At 40.3% G+C, this 21110-nt stretch overlaps 1 protein-coding gene across 5 annotated transcripts; it reads right to left on the bottom strand.

The window, feature by feature from the left end:
• Nucleotides 1-228: 228 nt before the first annotated feature.
• On the bottom strand, nucleotides 229-19996 carry cabp1b (calcium binding protein 1b). Of its 5 annotated transcripts, none has more exons than XM_088070976.1 (8): nucleotides 19187-19996; nucleotides 7292-7459; nucleotides 6386-6416; nucleotides 5566-5709; nucleotides 4791-4900; nucleotides 4170-4244; nucleotides 3959-4031; nucleotides 229-1741 (listed from the first exon to the last, which is right to left on the bottom strand). In XM_088070976.1, the coding sequence occupies exons 1-8, from the start codon at nucleotides 19844-19846 to the stop codon at nucleotides 1716-1718; spliced, it is 1287 nt and encodes a 428-aa protein (XP_087927102.1). In that variant the 5' UTR covers nucleotides 19847-19996; the 3' UTR covers nucleotides 229-1715. The 5 variants fall into 5 exon arrangements, with proteins under 5 accessions (XP_087927102.1, XP_087927105.1, XP_087927104.1 ...); XM_088070979.1 differs by having other exon boundaries at nucleotides 7288-7459; nucleotides 19187-19324; XM_088070978.1 differs by lacking the exon at nucleotides 19187-19996 and adding an exon at nucleotides 11056-11594 and having other exon boundaries at nucleotides 7288-7459.
• Nucleotides 19997-21110: the final 1114 nt, after the last annotated feature.

Here is a 21110-nt window from a genome sequence, read left to right as displayed (position 1 = left end):
TTTTTTAAGAACAGAGAATTCTCTGTGGCATAAGCCCTACTTTAAAAAATATTAACCTTGAAATTTTGAGGATTTGGTTGACATTTTAGAGACCAACCTTTGTTTTTCTTCCGAAATGTCCCCACAGGCAAAGACAGGAGTACCCACAAAGTGACTGTCTGGATAGATTCATGTCCTGACAACACTGAGACAACACACACTTTTTTTTACAGATATTCATTTGTGTGCTCAAGTTCCAATAAAAACCTTTATTTTTATATATTCTGCTACAAATGTCAGTTGTTTCTTGCATGCATAGTTTCACACAGTTAAGACAAGAAGTAAAATCACAAAGTAAGATTTCCCTTTGGAAGAATATCTTGACCTTTTAGCATGCATATACTGAGCCCCCACGTCCATCCATGAACAGTCGACCAGTAACTTAGCTGCCCCAGGAAGTTTAATGGGCATCTCAAACAGCCATGTTGAAAACATAATCCAATGGATCATATTTCTAAAACACAAGGCAAACACTTACTACACTGACTCAAATAATATTTTTGTAAACTCTCTTTGGCTTTTTTTTCCCATAGAGGAGCTGCTTCCTTACAAATACAGAAAACGACGAGGATGAATAAACTGGTATTAGAGCTTATTCTAGGGGCAGTTTATGGATGATTGATTGTTCAATTCATCTTGAGGTATTGAAGTTAAACATGTAAATGTTGCACCGAAGTAAAATCACCTCAGAACTCACAAAACCCCAATAAACATTTATCGAAGCTCTTTGATAAAAAATTAAAGCATTAAAAGAATCTCTCTTTCATGTGTACGCTCCGTTGATCACCTATCACTTTGATGACTTGTGTGTATTCATGCAAAGTAATATTCAGAGATAATAAAACATACATGTAATTAAAAAAAAAAAGGCTTATTGCAGTATTCAAGATTTGCAACTCACTGTAAGGAAAATTCCTTCAATGTTGTTTGCAGTTGAAGGAGTCTTATGCACGCTGTAGATAACATATATATCACAGTAAGACAGGCATAATGTTATTTTAAGTCAGCAGATCAGTGCTACATTACACATAATTACAAAACAAATACCGGTTTGCCTTATCCACGGTTTAACAAGAGCCTTAAGGGACGTTATAAACTTACATTAGAGGGTGGAGGGAAACAGTACAGTACACAAACACACAGCTTTGACAGGATCACATTGAATAATTTTATATTGCCATATTATAATTGTGCTTAAGCTGTCCTCAGCTTTAGAGGAATATACTGTTTGGGTGTTTGCTGTCATTGAGATTGTGTCTTCTTCAATGCTACAGTTATTAACATAGTGTTTGAGCAAACTAACTCAAACTTAATCAACAGCCTCATCAGCATTAGAAATGTTATTGACTTGTTATTGTGAATTCTACTGTTAAGGAAAATATGCTTTTTCAAAAAATATACTTTGTAAAAGTCAGAAATGCAGCTGTTGGTTTTGTTTACGCTCTAAGAAACAGCAGCAGCATATAATCAACAGTGTTGCTCCCGGCTGTCGTCGGCAGCCTTTGTGCTTCAGCGTGGCAGTTTCAGGGCAGGGTTGATATGTTTTTGTTTTCTTGTTCATTGACAGTTCAGAAGTTCAAAATCCATCTGTACTCTGTGCCGGTCTCTCTCGTCTTCCTCCCATAGCAACAGAGCATCCATGCCATTTCTTAACATGTCGACTCTCTGTCAGGAGCTCATCGAGACATCATCCGCACAAACTCTGGTAATTAAGAAAAGGATAGATTGTTTTGCAGTTAAAAACTATATTTAGTGAAATATACAATGCTGCATAAGTGAGCACAACTGTTTCTTTGAATGAATGGAATGGCTCGAATGGATATTTCGTCGTGTGATTTGCAGGTTTGTACCTCTGCTTTTGAGGTTTTGGTGGGTTGTAAAGATGCAAGATGGAGCACCTACTGAACCTGCTGTTCTTGCTGAGCAGCGGCAATATCTCAGACATGTAGTAGCCTGTTTGTCTGTCATGTGTTCTGCTCCTAGTTTTTCAATGTCAAATACCCACAAATTACTAGGCTGATAGTGAAATGCAGGCCTCAGAGTGGAAACGCAATGTAACACATGGAGTGTGAAGTGTTGTGAAGTGGTTCCTGGACAGGTTTAGGCAACAAAACTTCTTGGTCAGGATATAGAAAAAAAATATTTTGGGTAAAAATAAGTATGTTTATTACGTGATGTAACATAAATGAATCATGTGAGTGATGTCAGTGCATGACATTACATTAAAACAACACTGACTGGTTTCAAACTAAACACAAACTGTGGTCTTCTGGCTGAAAGTCCTGTTTTGTTTGGCTGCCCCATATGGACTCTCTCGCTCAGTTCCTCTCAGAGTCAAGCCAGGTGCGTCTTTTAAATGTGCTTAAAGCTGTCTTTTGTGTCAATATTGTATGCAAAGGGGCATGACAAAGCAGTGACATATGATGCCCTGGGAATGAGAGCGAATGGACAAAATAATGTGTAATGTAAAAAAAGCGGTCACTCATAGTGACAAAACTAAAGGGAATCATCACTCGACTCCACAGTTACTCTCCACTACTGAGCATTTTAGTATCTTTTAACTCATTGTTTTGGTTTTACAGCTTGTAACTTTTAACTGTTTTGGTTCTCTCTTACTGTTTTTATGGTATCATTTTTATTTCAGTAAAAAAATCTCCCACTATACTCTGCCTAGCACCAAACAGCAGACAGACATGGTTAGCAACGAGCTGTTGTACATAGTGTAGCATTTAGCAGCTAAAGAGTCAGATATTTCCCTATAAGGAGTTAGATGGAGAGCAAAAACTGAGTTGTGTAAAATGAGTCAGGTGCACATAAACAAAACCAAAATCAAAATCACAAATCTGCATGACAGAATGCTATTAAGTATGTTTTAATGCAAGAAAATTAAACATTTGTATCTTTTTTTCCTCACTGTATTGCTTAGTAAAATTAAATCCAATTATAGATCCAAACAGAATTCCTGTGTTATGCATTAATTTATACACACTTTTTAACAGTGGACAAGACTTGGTCCTTTTCTGCCACACATCACATCTCAAAAATCACAATAATTATGATCACAATGATCTGCATGAGTTCTAGGAATCCAAGGGTACACTTTCTTTTTTGGTCTTGTGAGATCAAATGTTGCTTGGACATCATTGGTGATGGATTGAATGTAAAATGCAGGAAAAAGTGAAATTATGTTGAAGTATTAAGCTACTGAAAACAGCAGCCCTTTCTGATATTTTCATCGCTGACAGCCTGTTTGCATCTTTTTCTCTGTGGGTTATCTGTGAGGTGCCATAATCCTGTGGGGAGATTATCTGATAGACAGACCTACAGCCTTCATCTCCTCCTCACTGAAATATCAGCACACATGTTGGGATTTTACTCTAAGAGAAGGCAATGACCAACTTGCAACTTAACAACACATGGCAAAAAAAATCAGTAAGAAATTTGTCAGAAACTTTGCAAGAAAATGGTCAGAAAATAGGTAAAAAAAGAAGAGAAGAAGAGAAGACATACAAAAATGCAATCCAAGGAAGGGCTAAAATGTATTTTAACATAAGTCTGAAATAAAAATTGTAGTGATTTTAAATATTAAATATATTTTACTACAAATTTTAAGGTCATTTTCTTGTCTCATAGGACATTTCTTGTTGGTCATTGCCTTTTTCCCATGTTTTTTTTTCCAATAAATCAAACTAAATTGCTCAGATTTTAAGGGGTTACATTGCTTGTGACAGGTGTCTGAGGACAGCCCAAGAAAACTGATGTCGATCCAGGTTTCAAAGGTTTAGAGAGACAAAATGATGGCAATAGAAAGACACCAGTAGACACAGGTGTAGTGTGCGCATGTTTGACTGCCAGCCTCTGCACACAGTGAAATGCTGTATGAATTGCATAGTGTTGAACACTGCATGAGATTCTTTACCTTCAAAGTCTACATGCCCGTCTCCGTTAAGGTCGATGTCTCGTAGGATGTCCTCCAGGTCTCTGTGTCCAACCTGAAAAAGTCAGGATGTGGGGAAGGTGTGAATGTCCTCAGCACAGTCTCAGACAAGATGCAAGACAAGTAAACAGATTAGATTCAGACAGACACCATGATTGACGTAGAGCTACAGAGAGGGGGACAGACTCTGTACCTGCTGTCCTAAAAGTTTTTTCATTGCTTCTCTAAGTTCCGCTGTGCTGATCTGGCCGTCACCGTTTGTGTCAAACTGAGGAAAAGACACAAATAAACAAAAGACAATGAGAACAGAATCATAAAATTCTATAAGAATATCTCTTTTTTTCCCGTTTTCTTCCATATATCCCTCTCAGCATCACTAAATTACCAAAACACTGGCTGACTCAATATTTTTGCCTCTTTTATCTGACCTAAAGTCTCTTGGTTTGTTTTTCCAATGGTGTGTGTGTTTCTGTAATTTCTGTAATTTCTGCATTTCTGTAATTTCCTATATTCTCTCTTTAAGGTGTCGGTGTCACTCGAAGATAACCTTTACACCAGTTGTTCCCAACTGATGGGTTGTGGTACAAAAGTAGGTCATGGATCCATTCTGAATGGATCACAAGTGACTTATGAACATCTCAAGTTTGTAAAAAAAACTTTATTTTGAAGTATAGACCTTACCAATATGTTTCATTTCACTGTGTTGTAAACTGATGACTAAGGAGTAATCTGGACTGATGGCTGGACCAGTTGGGAACCACTGCTCTACGCAATGCTGTCAACTCGCCGGGTTTGCAATTTTGTCTCTCCTCACCTCCTTGAATGCATCTCTCAGCTCTTTCACCCCAATCATGTCTGCAGTTTCGGCCAGAAGTTTGGGCCCCATGAGTTCAACAAAGTCCTCAAAGTCAACATGTCCTCCCACTGTTGGACAGATTGAAAAGAGGAACCTGGGTTAAACTTCAGGGACAAAAATGACAAGACTTACTGCTTTATTTCTTCTATTTAAAGGTCCAGTGTGTAGGATTTAGGGAGATATTTTGGCATAAATGGTATTTATTATTCATAATTGTATTTTCATTAGTTTATAAATATAAGAATGATTGGGTTTTAGAGTGAGTCATTTTCAGCTACATACGGAGCAATTCCTCCTCCACAGAGTCCAACATGTTTTTAACAGTAGCCCAGAATGGACATACCAAAGACTGGCTCTTGATACAGCAATTTGTGTATTCAGGTTTTTGCGTTGATCTCTGTAGTTAACAGCCTCTGTCCATTTACCCAAACAGCATCAGAAAAACAAAATACTCTATTCAGTGTTTTTACCAGTTTATATCATTAGGTTGTTTTGGAGAGGAGGAGCCCACTGCAGATACTTTAGCTACTGGTAAAAACCTCCTGAACAATGGACACTTAAGGAATCTTAAATTCTCATGACTAGATGCCACTAAATCCTACACACTGCTCCTTTAAAGTGGCTGAATAATACTGAACTCAAACATTCTGCAGTGATGATAAATAAGCATTTGAAATAGGAAAAATCATGCATAGGCATGCCCGCATATACACACACAGACAGTTTTACTTACAATTCATGTTGATCTGCTGGCTCAGTTCTATCAGCTCCATCTCTGTTGGCATATAGCCCATAGTTCTCATGCAGTTCCCCAAGTCTTTACAGCCAATGAACCCATCTTTGTCTTTGTCGAACTCCTTGAATGCCTCACGCAGCTCTGAAAACGAAAGAGACAGGGTTCAAATGTCAGAAACATATTTGAAAATTTTGTGAAAATTTTGCTGCACTGTAAAATCTGACAAGTTGATTTACAAAAAAAATCTAGAAAACCAATCACCTTAAAAAATGTAAGTAAATATGTGTATTAATCTTAATTTGTTTACTTTATTGCTAATGGTTAAGCTATTTTAATAAATATAGTTATATTTAACTGGTTTTGTAAAGTTGTTTCAACTTAAAAATGACAAGTTTAATTAAATAAATCTTTCCAAGCTTTAGCAACTTAAGTAAACTGTTTACTGTGCTATGTATCAATATTCTGCCCATTGCATACCAGTCAATAATATGTGTATATTCTTAAACATATTGAGAAAACAGAACTCAAAGATCTCCTAACTACATAATTGGCAAAATCCTCTTTGTCATGTTCAAGTTAAGGCAGACTAACTTGGTTTACTGAAGTTCCAAACACAACGCAGAACAAAGCCATTTTACTTCTTAAGTAAATACAACAAAATTTCAAGTAAACCTAACAATTAAAGAGTAAGCATAAACTAGGATTTATAGTATTATTTAATTTCATTTTCAAGGCAAGTGGTTTCTAAGATTACTTTCAGTAAGATCAACTTGTCAGATTTTACAGTGAGTCTTTATTTCTCTGAAATGTGACATACCATCCATTTCTTCGGGCCTCAGCTCTCGGTCCTGTGAAGGATCACAGCGCAAAGTTAGGATCCAAACAGTGCTATTTTTAAAAACTATGCCAAAACGCAGCACAATATGATGCTGTTAAAAAAATAAGAAACTGCAGGTATATGTGCCGCAGAGTGCCAAGAGTCTGCAGGTTTCCTTCCAGACAGACAGGAAGAGATTATTGCCTGCTGAAGAAATCATGCAGACTCTTGGCACTCTGTGACACCCTGATGAAAAATAATGAATTAGGTGTTGGGATGAACATAAAATAGACAAGATAAAGATGAGGATGCAGAAAAAAATAAGAAAGATGCAAAATCATAACAGTTCCTTTATTTTTTGGACTATTGGATTAAAATGACTCAATCTGAACCCCTGCATCCATTATGAACAGCCATGGAAGAGCCTGTCATCAGAGCAGTCAGTAAAACAGCGGCCGTTTACACCGAGGATTTCAGCAGCACTGTTTTCTTTAATAATAAGACCCTGACTCATGTTGTCACTGCTGCAAACACACGAAGATAGATAAAAGTCATGTAGGGAGCATTTCTGCCATCACAACAACCCGGCTTTAATAATCCTCCGACCTGCTTAAAATGTCCACCAGTGTTTATGAGTAATGCAGCCTCATGCATAAACAACCAGACACACGCACACCCTTTCATTCAGCATTTTAGTTATTAAGAGGACTTGAAGACTAAAAAAGATCTCATATTCTAAAAATACCATCTTCTCGTTTCCATCACGCTCATTTCCATGCTGTAAGTGCTGACGTTCCAATGAGAGGTGATCAATACACACATTCATCACATGTTTTGTTATTTGGCATACACTGTGTTGCTAAACTCTCGGCATGCATGCACATGTTATTGTCTGGACTTACGTACAGCCTGCCGGCTCTCAGCGAAGCCCTTGCGTAGAAAGATGCACGCAGGCCCCAGTACATTGTGCATGTTGGCTCCGTTCTGGGCCAGGGCCACTAGCGGCTCAAGATAGGCCCCCCCAGAGCCCCCCTCCTCACAGGACTGCACTGCTTTGTAGTTCTTCTTTTGGTCCTGGACCATGGGGCATGGGGGCAGAGGCAAAGACAGGGGTAGAGACCGTGACTCAGATTGTCGCAGCATGGAGTCAACAAGGAGTCAACACGGAGGTGGGATGGAGGGTGTGACAGACATATGTCTGTCAGTCATAGAGAGGTGTGGAGTCAGGGCAGTCATGATGGAGGAGAGCACCTCAGTCAGAGGGAAAAGGTTGTAATTTGTCATGACAAGAGCAACCGATGCCATTCATGAATCTGTCCTGCAGGTCACAACTCTGCACAACAAAACACTACCAAGCCTCTGTATCATGTATTAATGTCAAAAGTGGAGTCTAATGCGCAGAAAAAAAAGATGCGCCCAAGCCTGGCATAAGTGCTCTTTAAAGTCTGGATAAAGCAGAAATAAAAATGCGTTCTAAGTTTGTCCCATCTCAGAAAAGTTTGTTTTAAACCCCCAATCCTAATTTTAAGGATTTAAAAAATCATTAGGACTGTCAGACAATTAATTTTAGAAATCACAGTTAATCACAGAATTTCCATAGTTTATTGTGATTAATCACATTTTTTAAATCATGTTTTCAATTCCTTTATTTTGCATTTAAAACCTGTTTTGAAGTCCATATTGACAAGTTGAAGCAATTCTTTCTTGATCAGAAATCCTATGACTGCAAAAACGTGCATGGGAGTAGCACAAAGCCGACGTATCTTTAAAGGGGAGACTCGTGGATACACATACAACCCATTTTCATTCAGATATCTTGAAGTCAGAGGTCGAGGGACCCCTGTGAGAATGGCCATGCCATTTTCCATCCTCGAAATTTAGCCTAACTTTGGAGCATCATTTAGCCCCCTTCCTGACAAGCTAGCATGACATGTTGGGTACCTGGATTCCTTAAGTCTTCTACTTTCAGATGATATCAGTATCATCACTGTAGTTTTAAAACTCAGCCCAGTACAGCCTCTTAAAGACAGGAACATCGGTTGTCGGCTGTATATGAACTTCAGTCACATCGCGATTAATGCATTTACGCTGACAGCCATAAAAATTATGTTTTAAAATGTTAAAAAAACATAAGCAGTATTCTCTGAGGAGCTGAAACGAAGACATACTCTCAATCAGCAGCTAATAGCAGCTAACATTAGCATAGCATACACACCGAAAGCACTGAGCAGTGGTCTATCCGCAATTTAGTGCTATGTAGTTCCCAGTCTTTTCACGTTTTCAACAAACATTTCCTGACATAATGATAGAAATCTCTGATTTTACTTTACCCAGACTTTAATCTTTTTTTTTTCTTTTTTACAGTCTTCAATTCTCTTTCCTTAAGGGATAATAACAGTAGGCTATATTAAAAAAAAAGTTCTCCTAGTTTTGCACTACTGACCATCCTCTCTTAAAAGTATGATAACATTTACTCACCAAAGTCATTGTAGAGATAGGGGGAAAACAACAACATCCCTACAATAACACTTTTTAAAGAAAGCCCAAGATTAGCTGTACTTATTCGGAAGAGAACATTGAGGTAAAGAGTAAAATATTAACCAAACTGTATGTTGTAACTTAATTTGCAGACCAATCCATCTGTTGTAGCAATGTTGCCGTGGTCCAAAATCTTAACACTGATATTGGGTACAACATTATAATAACTGATAGCAACAATGGCCAAGCTACAATAATAGGACGCAAGTTGAAAAATGCAGAAAAATCATCTAAGACAAAACTTGTCGAAAGTAAGAAACAGCAGAGTCCACATGAGTACACATCTGACAGCATCATGACTCCAAGTAATAACACAGTCTAAATGTGTTAGTAGTAATAGTGGTAGTACAGCATCTGCTGGGTAGGAGTTTAAAGGGTTGATGACACAGTGAATCATGCTGGGATAATAAGACTTTTTTGTGCATATTACAAAATAACTATGTTGTCCAGAAGACGAGGCTAAAGTTTAGCCAGCCATTCCATTATAATCACCCATTAGCCAACCATCCAAGGGGCAAAACAGCAGTCATCCCAATTACAGACAGCTACAGGTTAATTAAAAATGGGCAATCGCTGCCTGCTACTGAACAAAAATAACTTTGTCTAAATAAATTCAAATGCGGTCCAACCATTGCTGAGTAATATTTAAATTAGAGGAGCTAGCAGCCTAATCTGATGCTAAAAACGAGCCTATCAGAAAAAGGACTCTGATTTCTACTGCACATTTTTATCATGCAAAAGCAGTTACATCTCCTCTCACTCATAAAACACAATAATGTCGGTCAAGTCCTCAATTACCGCCATGTAATATCCAACTCAGTGGAGGAAGATCCAGATAAAAGCGAGTGGATTCACTGTCACAGCGAATTACCAAGGGACTGTTTTTGCTGCTGCTTTTAATCTCTCAGACACGAACGACTCCTCGTCTCCAGCTGCTTTTTACAGTAAGACATCTACATGCATATGCCATGAATAATATATACGCATACATAAACTACAAGCAAATATACAGGGTATTATATTCTCTACAAATGACCTTCACACTCCATCTGTTACCATGCTCGTCCTAATGCTAGTTCATGCATTCCTACAGTCTCCACTGCAGGAACGGATGCCCACTGGGTAATCTGACCAAGTGATGCATGGAGCAGGGCTGTCTGTGGGTATATCGTGCCAGAAAAGTACTATGAAGCCACGCGCTCACAGTTATATAACTAAACAGAAAGAAAAAAAGAAAAGTCAAGCAAGAAGTTCTCCAGCACTCTAACCCATTTTGCACAGATGGCATCAACAGTTGCATGTCATATTGTGCTTCCTCAAGGATGTGCAGCTGCTGATATGAAGGAAAAATCTATTTGTGGGGTCGTCTGCCTGCTACACTGAGAGTCTATTCAAGCTGACACGAAGAGGACAGCAGATGTAAGAGATGTATTGTACAAGCAAAGGTTATCTTCTTGAGCTTTTACAAAAACGCTCCTGAGTGTTCTTCATCCGTTGCGCACTTATGTTGTCATCTAAAAAGCCTCTACACCAGAGCTAAAAGAATCAGATACAGCTCAGAGAGCACACCTGTTCGCAACATTTCCACTGACTGGTCCCGCAGGTGCAGGTTCAACAGGGTAGAAATCCTCTGCTGGCTGGTAAGGTGGCATCACTGTGTTTGACTGACTCTAATGTTCGGTGACATGATCCAAATTCAACGACTTCACCTCAGCCAACAGGTTGAGCACAAGCAGCACCAACCAGCTCCTCTGACCTCTTGTCTAAAAGGCGAAAATGGGTTTCTAGGGAATGCAGCATGCACTATTGAGCACCGATGGAACTTGTAAACAGAAAGATGCAAATGTCACATTAGATTACAGTAGCGCCGTGCTAAGCTCAATTCATAAAGTACATGCAGAATTAGTTTTAAAGGAAGTCAGCGAAGTCTGAATCAATGCTATAAGCTCCTGAAACTACACAAGCTTTATTCTCCCAACATAAAACACAGGGAAACAGTTCAAGACAGCCTGTTAGTGAATAGCCAGTCAGACAGTACAGGGTCCAGTCACTAGCCTTTGGTCAGGTCGGGGTCACACCATGAGACAAACATGCAGGGGGATTCAAGGAGACCACAGCAGAGCGGACCTTACCTTCTTGGTGAAAATTTTAAGCGACTTTACAGAGTTGCCCATTGCAAAGAAAAATCCTCCTTGCTTTATGTTTTCTCTCTAACTGTGTGTGTATTAGTGTGGCTGTATGTGAGTGTATGCATGTGTGTTTGCATATGTTTCTGGGCATGCATGGGAATAGGAGTGATTAGAAAGGGAAAGAGGGTTCAGTGGGTCACTGGCTAACGTAAGAGGACATTTGGGAAAAAAGGCAGGGAGAGGAGCAAAAATATCATGAGGAGGTAGAGGAGGGAGAGGACAAAGGAGTGTACGGACAGGGAGGACCTAGAGGCAAGGACGCTGGGAGGTATGAGGGGAGGGACACTGAGACAAAGGAGGAAATATGTAAACAAGGACGAAGGACAGATCAGAACAACACAAAGATAAGCGAGGGAGAGGGAGCATGCATGTGATCAGAGCGAGATGCAAGTGCTAGGAGTAGAAAAAGCAAGATTGCTTATTCATTCCATCCTCTCTCCTACAGTGTCTTTCCTCCCTCCCTCCCCTCCTCTCTCTCTCTCTCTCTCTCTCTGTCCGTCTGTCTGTCTCTTGCTCTTTTCCCCCTGCTCTCTCCCCTACTCTCGCTCACTCCACAGTTTTAAACCATCTATGCGAATGTGACAGAAGAAGCTCGTTCGGACAAGCATATTACCTTCCCCTGAGCAAGACGCTGGAGACACTAATCCAAACATGCACACAGACACACACGCACACACACACAAACACACACTCGATTAAACACACATGGATGTGGGGCTATAGAGCTAAAAATATAACACACGCTCTCTCTTCACCCCCTACTCTCCCACATTTCTCCCCACTCTTCCCTCACCATCCAACCATCGCTCTCTCTCTCTCTCTCTCTCACACACACACTCACACACACACACACACACACACAGGAGCATCACAATGTCATGTTAGCTTGAAGGGCACAGATTCAGATCAAAGCCAAAATATGCACACACAAAAAATGACACAATGATTGTGAGCCACCACAGATGCAAACCAACATGTGCAAATGCAAACACACAGTCAGGCAAACAAATGATCCCTGTATCAGCCTCGCTCTCTCTCTCCCTCTCTCTCTCTTACACACACACACACACACACACACACACACACACAAGTAATCTTGCCGTAAGTGTATTTAGCTGGTAATATCTTCTGAATTCAGTCCATTTTCTTGCAATTTTTACATTGTAGTATTTTGACTTTCACTTCAAGGGTCAGTTCACCCCAAAATCAAAAATACACACCTTTCCTTTTACCTGTAATGCCATTTATCAATCTTAATTATTTCTGTGCAAGTTGTCAAGTGTTGGAGATATTGGCAGTAGAGATGTCTGCCTTCTCTAAAATATATTAGTGGATTTAGATGGCACTCAGCTTGTGGTGCCCAAAAAGGGGGAAAAACTCAACAGCAATGTCTCTTTCCATCATGATCCAGGTACTCAAACTAGACCCATCGTCTGTATCACCACGCAGAATGAAGCGTGCATCTACTCATTATTGAGTGGCTAGAGCTTGTGACCATGCATGATGTAAACATTAATGGCGTCTACTTTGTTCTGAACTGTAATGTCAGCTTGCTCAGTTGTGCTAAGTCAGCTAGCAGTAGATACACGCTAGTTCCATCCACTGAGTTTCATTATAGGCTGTTTTCATGCACTGTTTACATTTCTTTATTTTCTACATAATTAATGCACCAAAATCTAGACATGTCTCACACAACACTGAGCTGTTAATTCATGCAGACACCAAACCACATATTTTAGAAGACAGCCATCAAGTGACATATGGGTTAATGGGAGTAAAGAAAGAAGCGGTCCTGAGCAGTCCTGTTTGGAGGCAGGTTGGGGTGGGAAGGGGGGAGAGTGGAGTCATAAAATACAGGACACCCCAGAAGACTGGTGTTCAGAACCATGTGAAATTTTAATGAACTCTGAGTCATTCTGAAGCATGTTGTCACAGTATTTCTTTTACTAAACCTAACAACACTAACTTTACTTGCCTGAACCTCACCTCTGTAACTTAACGTTAACTGTGTAACTTTATATTGAGGACCTAACGTCATTTGTGGGGTGCTTATTTATGGGACGTCATACAAACAATTGTAGGAGGATATATTGCTCTAAAATTCAACCAAAACAATCCAGATTGGCAAACAGCACTATTCAGTGGCCATCAAGGTCAAAACACTACAACACTTCAGAAAACACTTCAGCATTTCAGAAAACACTTCAGCATTTCAGAAAACACTTCAGCATTTGGTGAGACTCAAACCAGAACAGGTAGGTACCACCGGAAGTACTTCATCTTCTGGTGGTTTCCGACTGTTTTGAGTCTCACCATTTTGTGAAATTTGAATAGTGTTTTGGGAAATGTTTTGTTTTGTGAAAAGTTATTTGTTTTCTGAAATGCTGTTTTGTTTTAGGAAATGCTGTTTTGTTTTGGGAAATGCTGTATCATTTTGTGAAATGTTGTGGTGTTTCGGGAAATGTTGAAGTGTTTTTGGAAATGTTGCAGTTCTTTTCCGAAATGGTGAATTGTTTTCTGAAATGTTGCAGTGTTTTAGGAAATGTTGAAGTGTTTTTGGCAATGTTATTGTGTTTTCTGAAATGTAGTGTTTTGACCCTTAGGGCCACTGTAACAAGTGTATTTTTGATTAGGGGTGAACTGTCCTTTTAAACTCCATGCTTTGCATAATATCTTCTATTCTCAGTGTGTGTGCGCTGGAGGCCAAAAATTGCTACATCACGCTTATGTAAGTTGCATATTGAACTGGCTTCCAAACAAATTGTGATGACACCAATTCATGCTGGTACTCGTCTTAAGTTTAACAAAGAGAAACTTTGTCCCTCAAGGAGATGCATTTCAAAACAGCCTTTTAGTGTAACACTCTGCACACACATCATTCTGCAAAGTGAAGGTCAAACATCCAAGAGGACTAACAATAAGCACAACTGATGCTGATCTGAGTGCTTTGCCCACCACTGTCCGAATCCACAAACCACAGCACACAGTATGAAATCCTCATTGCAGGTTTTTACCATCAGCATTCACTCCTGAGGTAACTTCAGCAACCGTTGCAACCCTGATAAACATCCTTATTTCCCTCTGCTGTTCGACCTTGCCTATTCTCTGCTATTTCAATAAACACATTCACGCCGAAGTCGCTTCAGATCTCGCTCCCATTCAATATCTCTGCGGCTCCTCTGTGTTGTTTTGCGGATGATTCACCCAGCCTCTCACCGGAGGCTCATTGTGAACTTCAGAACACATCAGACGTCAGACACAGGAGCCGTCAGCTCTCATAATGTCAGACCATACATAGTGTGCACGGGCATGAGATCCATTTCTCCCATCTCTCTCTCTGTTCGGCTGTATCCTTCTCCCTCAATCCTTCTCACTCACACACAATTTACTTTACATAACTACATATACACGTCATACCGACAACTTTACACCAACATCTGGAGAAAATTCATCTGAATATCTACAGTTTTCCAAGAATCATATACAGATGTACAATGATTTTTGCAAAATATCCACAATGCAAAGACATCTATATGCATGTACTAGACATGAAGCCCATTCCAAGAGTAAATATGACTAACTTATTTTGCTTTTTCATTGAGGTCAAATATAATCCTGTTTCATCCACAGCCATCAAGTGAGTTCAATGAGCTGAAAGATGTAGGACAGGGAGGAAAGGGTTGATGTTATATCAAGCACTCATGCGTTTATCATCAACCTTAAGATCATTCTTTTGCTATTATAAGGCAAAATTCTGATTTATTTGCAAAGTGGAATTAAATGTAGTCACGTCAATGGTTTCTCAAAAGCTACTAAGTTTAAATCACAGTATTTTCTGATGCAACGATAAAGGGATAAAGAGGGTGACCATGAGATTTTTCTGTGCGTGTCTGTTTGTCGTCATCAAAGGACATCTAGGGCGGTGGAAAAACATACAATGCACACTTGCGTCATCTTGTGCTTGGGCTGAGACGTCACAGTTTTATCCTGCGGTTAATTAATCCATTCAAATCAGGAAGGCTAAATTCGCTGAGCAGATTATTCTGGTTTTTTGGTTTCATTCTGGTGTTATTTCTCATGTTCAGTTAGTCAGGTTTAATGTTTAGTGCGTCAGCAGGACACAAAATATTGACATATTTTATTTTAGTCAATTAAATCTCTGTTGTTTCTCCTCTGACTCATTTATCCCGTCCTGTGTCCCTCACCGGATTTCTCCTCTCAGCCTCAGGTCTGCAGTAATATTTAGCATCACACGCATGTGCTTAAAATTGCAGCACGTGCAGTTGTGCACACAGCCTTTTTACATTTCACCGCCTAATCCTCATCTCAAAAAAGGGATTTAACCAAAGAGTGAATTTTCTACCTCCTTCTCTGCCAGCACAGATATAAAAATATCCCTCTGCATCTAAAAATAGCCTGTTATACTCTAGACGTACTGGAGGCATATGCTGTGGTGAATGCGATCATCTCTTGCATTTCCACACAGCTCTTTTTCCTTATTCTACTAATTTTTGCCTTTTGTTGTAATTCATTTCTTTTCACTCCCTCTCAGACATAGTCAAGGTCAGTGTGACCCCAGCAGAAAAAAGGGGGAGATTTCGTAAGAGTGAAGACGAAGAGGAAAGGCAGACAGGAAGTGTCAGAATGGGAGCAGGAAAACCAAGTGAGGATGTGAAGGGCTAATCTACGCTGTAAGACCTTTCCTCACATTGTCTCCGTCGCTGTCAGGTGGGAGCAGGGAAGTGAGAGTTGATGAGCCTTTTGTCTTATATAACAATCATCAGGTCTGCCAGCACTTTCAAATTTATCCTCTGTCCTCCTCCAACTCCTGATTTATCTGATTGTCTCGCTTCCTTCACTTTCTTCTCCTGCCCTTTCACTTCTCCTGTCTCACTGATGTGACACACAGTTAATCTCTCGCTCACACACTCTCTGAGTTCAGAGCCATTAGTGCAAGCAGTGCGCGCTCCCTCTGCTGGTTAATACGCAGACTCTTTTATCTAAATTTGAAAAGAAAACCATCTCTGCAATAATAAGTCTCTCAGGGGCAGATAACAGATGTCTTTAAATAAGAGGTCTGTGACGCATTAGATTCCCAGTGAGGGTTTTTTAGAGCAAGGTCACTAAAGGTGACAAAAGCTGAGGGATGTGGTGATTATTAGATAATCATAAAATAGAAACTGAAATTCTGCGAGGACAAAATGCTCTGTCCTTGATCAACTTGTCTGGCACAACCTGGATACTTTAAGTCCTTGAAACCTGGATTGACATCCAGTTCCTTGTACTGCATTAAGATGCCTTTCACAAGCTTACATTGTCTTGCTTTGTTTGTTTTTTTTGTTTTTTTTAAACTTTTCTCCTTTTGCCTATTTTAAGGTATTTTTTCTTGTGTCTTTTTTTTCTGGCTAATTTTTGCACCTTGTTAAGTTGTTCTTTGCCTTCTCTTCTTATTTAAACATATACATTTTCACATTAAATATATATTTTACCAAACAAATCATTGTATCATGACATATCTGTATCCATCAGGCTGCAAAACACATTAACACATCTCACATTTGTCCTTAGTCTAACCCCCACACTAGCCTTTTTTGCAATCATGATTCATCTTATGAATATGAAAGCGTGGATTATAAATTGGTAGCTCAGAGAAACATGACAGCACATGCCGGAAACTTGCTCTTTTATTCTCAAATTTGCCCTGTCAGGAAGCATGTTTGCCAAAAGAGCTGATTTTTTTTTTAACCAAGACAACAACAAAAAAACACTCTGCCCTCCTCCAGTCTCTCGTAATCAGGTCTTGATGGTCTATTTTTAGCTTCCTTCACTGGCAGAGTTCTGTTGGGATTGTATGCAGATCTTGATGTTACGTAAGAAAATGTGAAATGGAAGACTTTGCAGTGTGTAATATCTCACCCTGCATTCAGTGTTGTGCTGCCACAGCTATTCAAGAAGCATTAAAGGCATGTGCGGTCACTTGAATGAAATAGCTTGGGTAAGATACTGAGAAGGTGCAAAAAAAAAATGCCTCTACCATCATTTTTTTTCAGTCTCACACATACATTTTTCATCCTTTCACACTGATGTGCACCGGCGTCAGCTCAGAAATCGTCTTTGACTATTGACAGATGATGACTTCACAGTGACAACACAGAAAACAAACTTGTCCTCTTTAAAAAACGTGATGATTTAGTCACAATATAAACATTGATCATCGCTGAGTGGCTGAACTTTTTGATGTGATGTTTTTAATGTAAGCTGATATCTGAGTAATCCTGATATTTGTTCTAATTCCTCTCCACAAAACACATCCAGAGCTGCAACATTTGCCACAATAGCTATTCAAATATAAATCAACACCATAAAAATGCTCACTGTTGCCAAAAAAACTCTATGAATTTCATGTGAAATACATAAGAGATTATTTATATGACAAAACATCTGCTATTTCCACACACGTCAGCAGCTCCAGAGACTTTTTTATAGCACACCGCTGCATGGATTTTGCCTCACTGGAACCCCTAAGACTGATTGAAGCTCTGGCCTGGATTGAGAGGAGTTATTTCTGGAACACATTAGTGTTCGGGGAGGTAATTGTCTCCTCTTGAGCTTTTTATCATCAACGCAGAGAAAAGGATTTCAATGAAACAAGAAAAGAAGGGAACAGACAGCTTGCTATGCTGTACAACTGCACAATGTGTTGAAGTCACAGGAGAAGAAGTGTAGCAAATGTATTAGTAGGTGAATGGGTGATGCAGGGAAGAAGAGATACACCCTTTATTTGCTGTTGATGCATAGAAAAACTCACCTCAGTGTGTATCAGCATACTTACCTATGTGTGCGTGTGTGCATGTGTGAGTGACAAGCTCTCATCATTGACAAGTTTTCCACACAGCGGGAAAGTTGATCCCCTTGCTGTTGCTCAGGTGACAGGCACAATGAAAGCGGCTGTATTCATATTGGGATGCATGACAGACTACAGCCCCCCCTATCATCAAACTGATGGATACCAGATACATAGAGGGGCCAGATTTGGACTGAATGTGTGCATCCATTTTTTATCTGCTCAATTTTATCTCCTCGGGTGACTGGAGGGCACCTGCATTTCACCCATGAACCTCCACCTGCTGTCGACCAATTGGCTCTGCAGCTGGGATACGCTTAGTGTAAGCATTCACAGCTAAATGTGGCAATAAAGAAGCAGAATATCAAACTTTTGCTTTGTTTAAAATTTAGACATGATGTTATCTTATGTTATACTGAAATTAGAGTAAAGATTAGATAATGCACTGGGTTATTTTTGTCCTGTGGATTTACACCCTTATTGGTGGACTTTTTAAAATTGCTTTCTTATTTCCAAATGCTTTTTTCACCACCTATGGCTCCAACTGCTCCCCCAGCTGTCCGCGGAGGTAGATCTCTTTTTAGGGTTGCAATGGTATGAGATTTTCATGGTACAATAATTGTCTCAGGAAATACTGTTGTTTTATAGTATTACATAATTATTATTATAATCAGTCAGAATGACCCATAAAGGAATGAAAACAGAAGGGTCAGTTTTGGTTGATCATATATTATATAACTACAATTTAGACTTAAAACCATTTTTTTTCAATGGAAGTATGTGTTAAAAGTCTCCCTTTTCACAATAACTGAAGTAAAAGTGAGATTTTCCGTTGCATTTTTTCAAAACTGCAAATGCACAAATGTACAGGATATAGGATAATCATCAACTTTCATATGGAATACCTTAAAACCAGTATTTCACTGCAACCCTATCTCTCTTCGAATTGTCTTTTCCAATATTCCTAAAAGTTTTGCCCTGTGTTATCAAAAAGCAAATTGAAATATTTTTACAGGAAATACTGAAAACTGCATTTGATTTCAAATTTAGTTATATTTATATTGCAATTTTCTTTCAACTCCCACCAAGTGGTCTGAATCTAGATTCTCACAAGACAAAACTCTGCTTTAGACAGCGCTGTTTAAATCGTCTTTTTGTTCCATTTCAACAAACAAACTTACATGTGAACAACTGTTTCAAAAGTTTAATGACCTCTCCATGCCCCCTTACCTGCCCAAACACTGACTTCACTATGGGATGCAGACTAGAGTCATATTCAGACGCGGTTGCGCTCAGTCTTTTGGATGTGCGGCTGGATGCGGGCTTGACAGGTGCGCTGGTCGCAAGTGGGTCGGAGCTGAGGCTGGAGGAGGACCCGGTGATGACTCTTTCTCTGGGCTCGAAGAAGAAAGCCGCATCGTCCGGTTGTTTTGGATAAGACGGGGTTGGAGAGGTCCTCCTGTCCTGCTGGGCGCCGCTCTGGTGATGCCCTGCAGGAGGCGGCTCGCCTCGAGAGGAGTCGTGGTGATGATGAGAGTGTTTGGACCTAGTGGACTTGCTGCGCTCTTTCTGATGCCGACTCGTCCTGTGTCTCACATCCTCCTGAGCGTAACCGTCATCCGGGACGCTCGCCTGCCGGTGAGAGTGGCTCTTCTGCACGCGGTGATCACCTCGAGAGTCTGCATGTCTTGGTTGACAGAGAGGTCTCCGCGCGCTCGTCTCGCAGTCCTCGGGCCAGTGTGCATCATCGCTGCCTCCGGTGGGATGATGGTGAGCGCGGTGGCTCCGGTGATCGCGTGGACCGCTACTCGGGTGCGCGGACCTGCGGTTGAGCCCCGAGGATCTGAGCAGAGAAGTAGTGGAGTCGCTTTTAGGGAGAGAGGAGCTCATCGTGTCGCTTGACAGGCAGAGTGAGAGCTGCTGGAGGCTGGAGGTCGAGTAAAGGAAAAGAAGGCAGTCCTCCGCCACGTGCAGGTGTTCAGCATCAGCCAGTTGGTCTCTCTAATAATCCACATCCACGCGCTCGACCATCACTGCTCACTCCGCAGGGGTTAACTTGGAGCAGCAGCCACCTGATCGAGCATTTGCAGTGGGAGTGAAGTGCAGCCTGATCTGCCAGCCCGGCGCTCCGTCTGACGCTTCACGGGGGGCTCCGCTAACTTTGGATGACAGCACTGTGTTGCGCTGCCGCGTGTCTGTCACACGCAATCCACGCGCAAAGTTCATTAAGACTCACGTCACTGCTGATCGCAAAATGAGAGTCTTCTTTAACGTCCCATTTTCTTTTGCCACGGCCGAAGCCCCCTATGAGAGTTTCTGTTACTAAAGAAAAAACACCCTTTAACATTTCACAAGTACCAGTGGACAAATGATGTCAGACAGATTCACCAAAAAGTCAACAAGTGGCTGCGATGAGATTCATGCTAGTGGACAGAGGTCTTTTTTTAAGAAAGTAGGCTTGTGTCCCAGAGCCGTATTTCTGCAACCTCCAGGGGGGATCCGGGGGGGATTTCCTCCCAGAGAGGTTTCCAGATACTAAATAGCTAAACTTATCATTTTAGAGCATTTTGAAACAAACATTTCTGTTATCAGAAATTTGAATACTCCTGATCTGAGTGAACGCAGTTTCGAGAAAAACAATTGTCTAAACCAGTATTTTAATTCAATGTTCCAGTGGACCTTTATCAGGCAAATAAAGGTAATTAACATTACATTTAAATAATGATTTTTGCAAGTAAGACGGTATGCGGGAGTTTTTCTGTACGTTGTGTTCTGCTTGATGCTTTTATTATTATCGCAGGAAAAGTAGAAACGCTGACTTTTTCATGACATATTGCAATACAATCATCCAATTTGTGCAATATTGCAGCTTGGTCAGTGCTATTCATGCCTACATACGACGCATTAGGCATCCTGTTGACATTGTGTGTTTTCAAAAAAAAACCAAAAACATTTCTGTTTTCACAGGAAATGTCCTGCTCCTTAGGTGTGCACAATCTTTTTAAAAATGAACTTACAACACCAGTAACACATCTCGTTTACTTCCTTGTGCATGACTGTGGAATGAAAAAAAAAAAAAAACGCCCCAGGGTTTGGCTCAACCTTCATATGGGAAGCAAACAGCTGGCTCCCTGATGAAAGTCCGAGGTTTGTT

The sequence above is a fragment of the Plectropomus leopardus genome, chromosome 20 (genome assembly GCF_026936395.1).
Source record: "Plectropomus leopardus strain MGB_pleo_1.0 chromosome 20, ASM2693639v1, whole genome shotgun sequence".
Lineage (NCBI taxonomy): Eukaryota > Metazoa > Chordata > Actinopteri > Perciformes > Serranidae > Plectropomus > Plectropomus leopardus.
The sequence above is the reverse complement of the archived record's forward strand: the minus strand, read 5'-3'. Positions and strand labels throughout refer to the sequence as shown.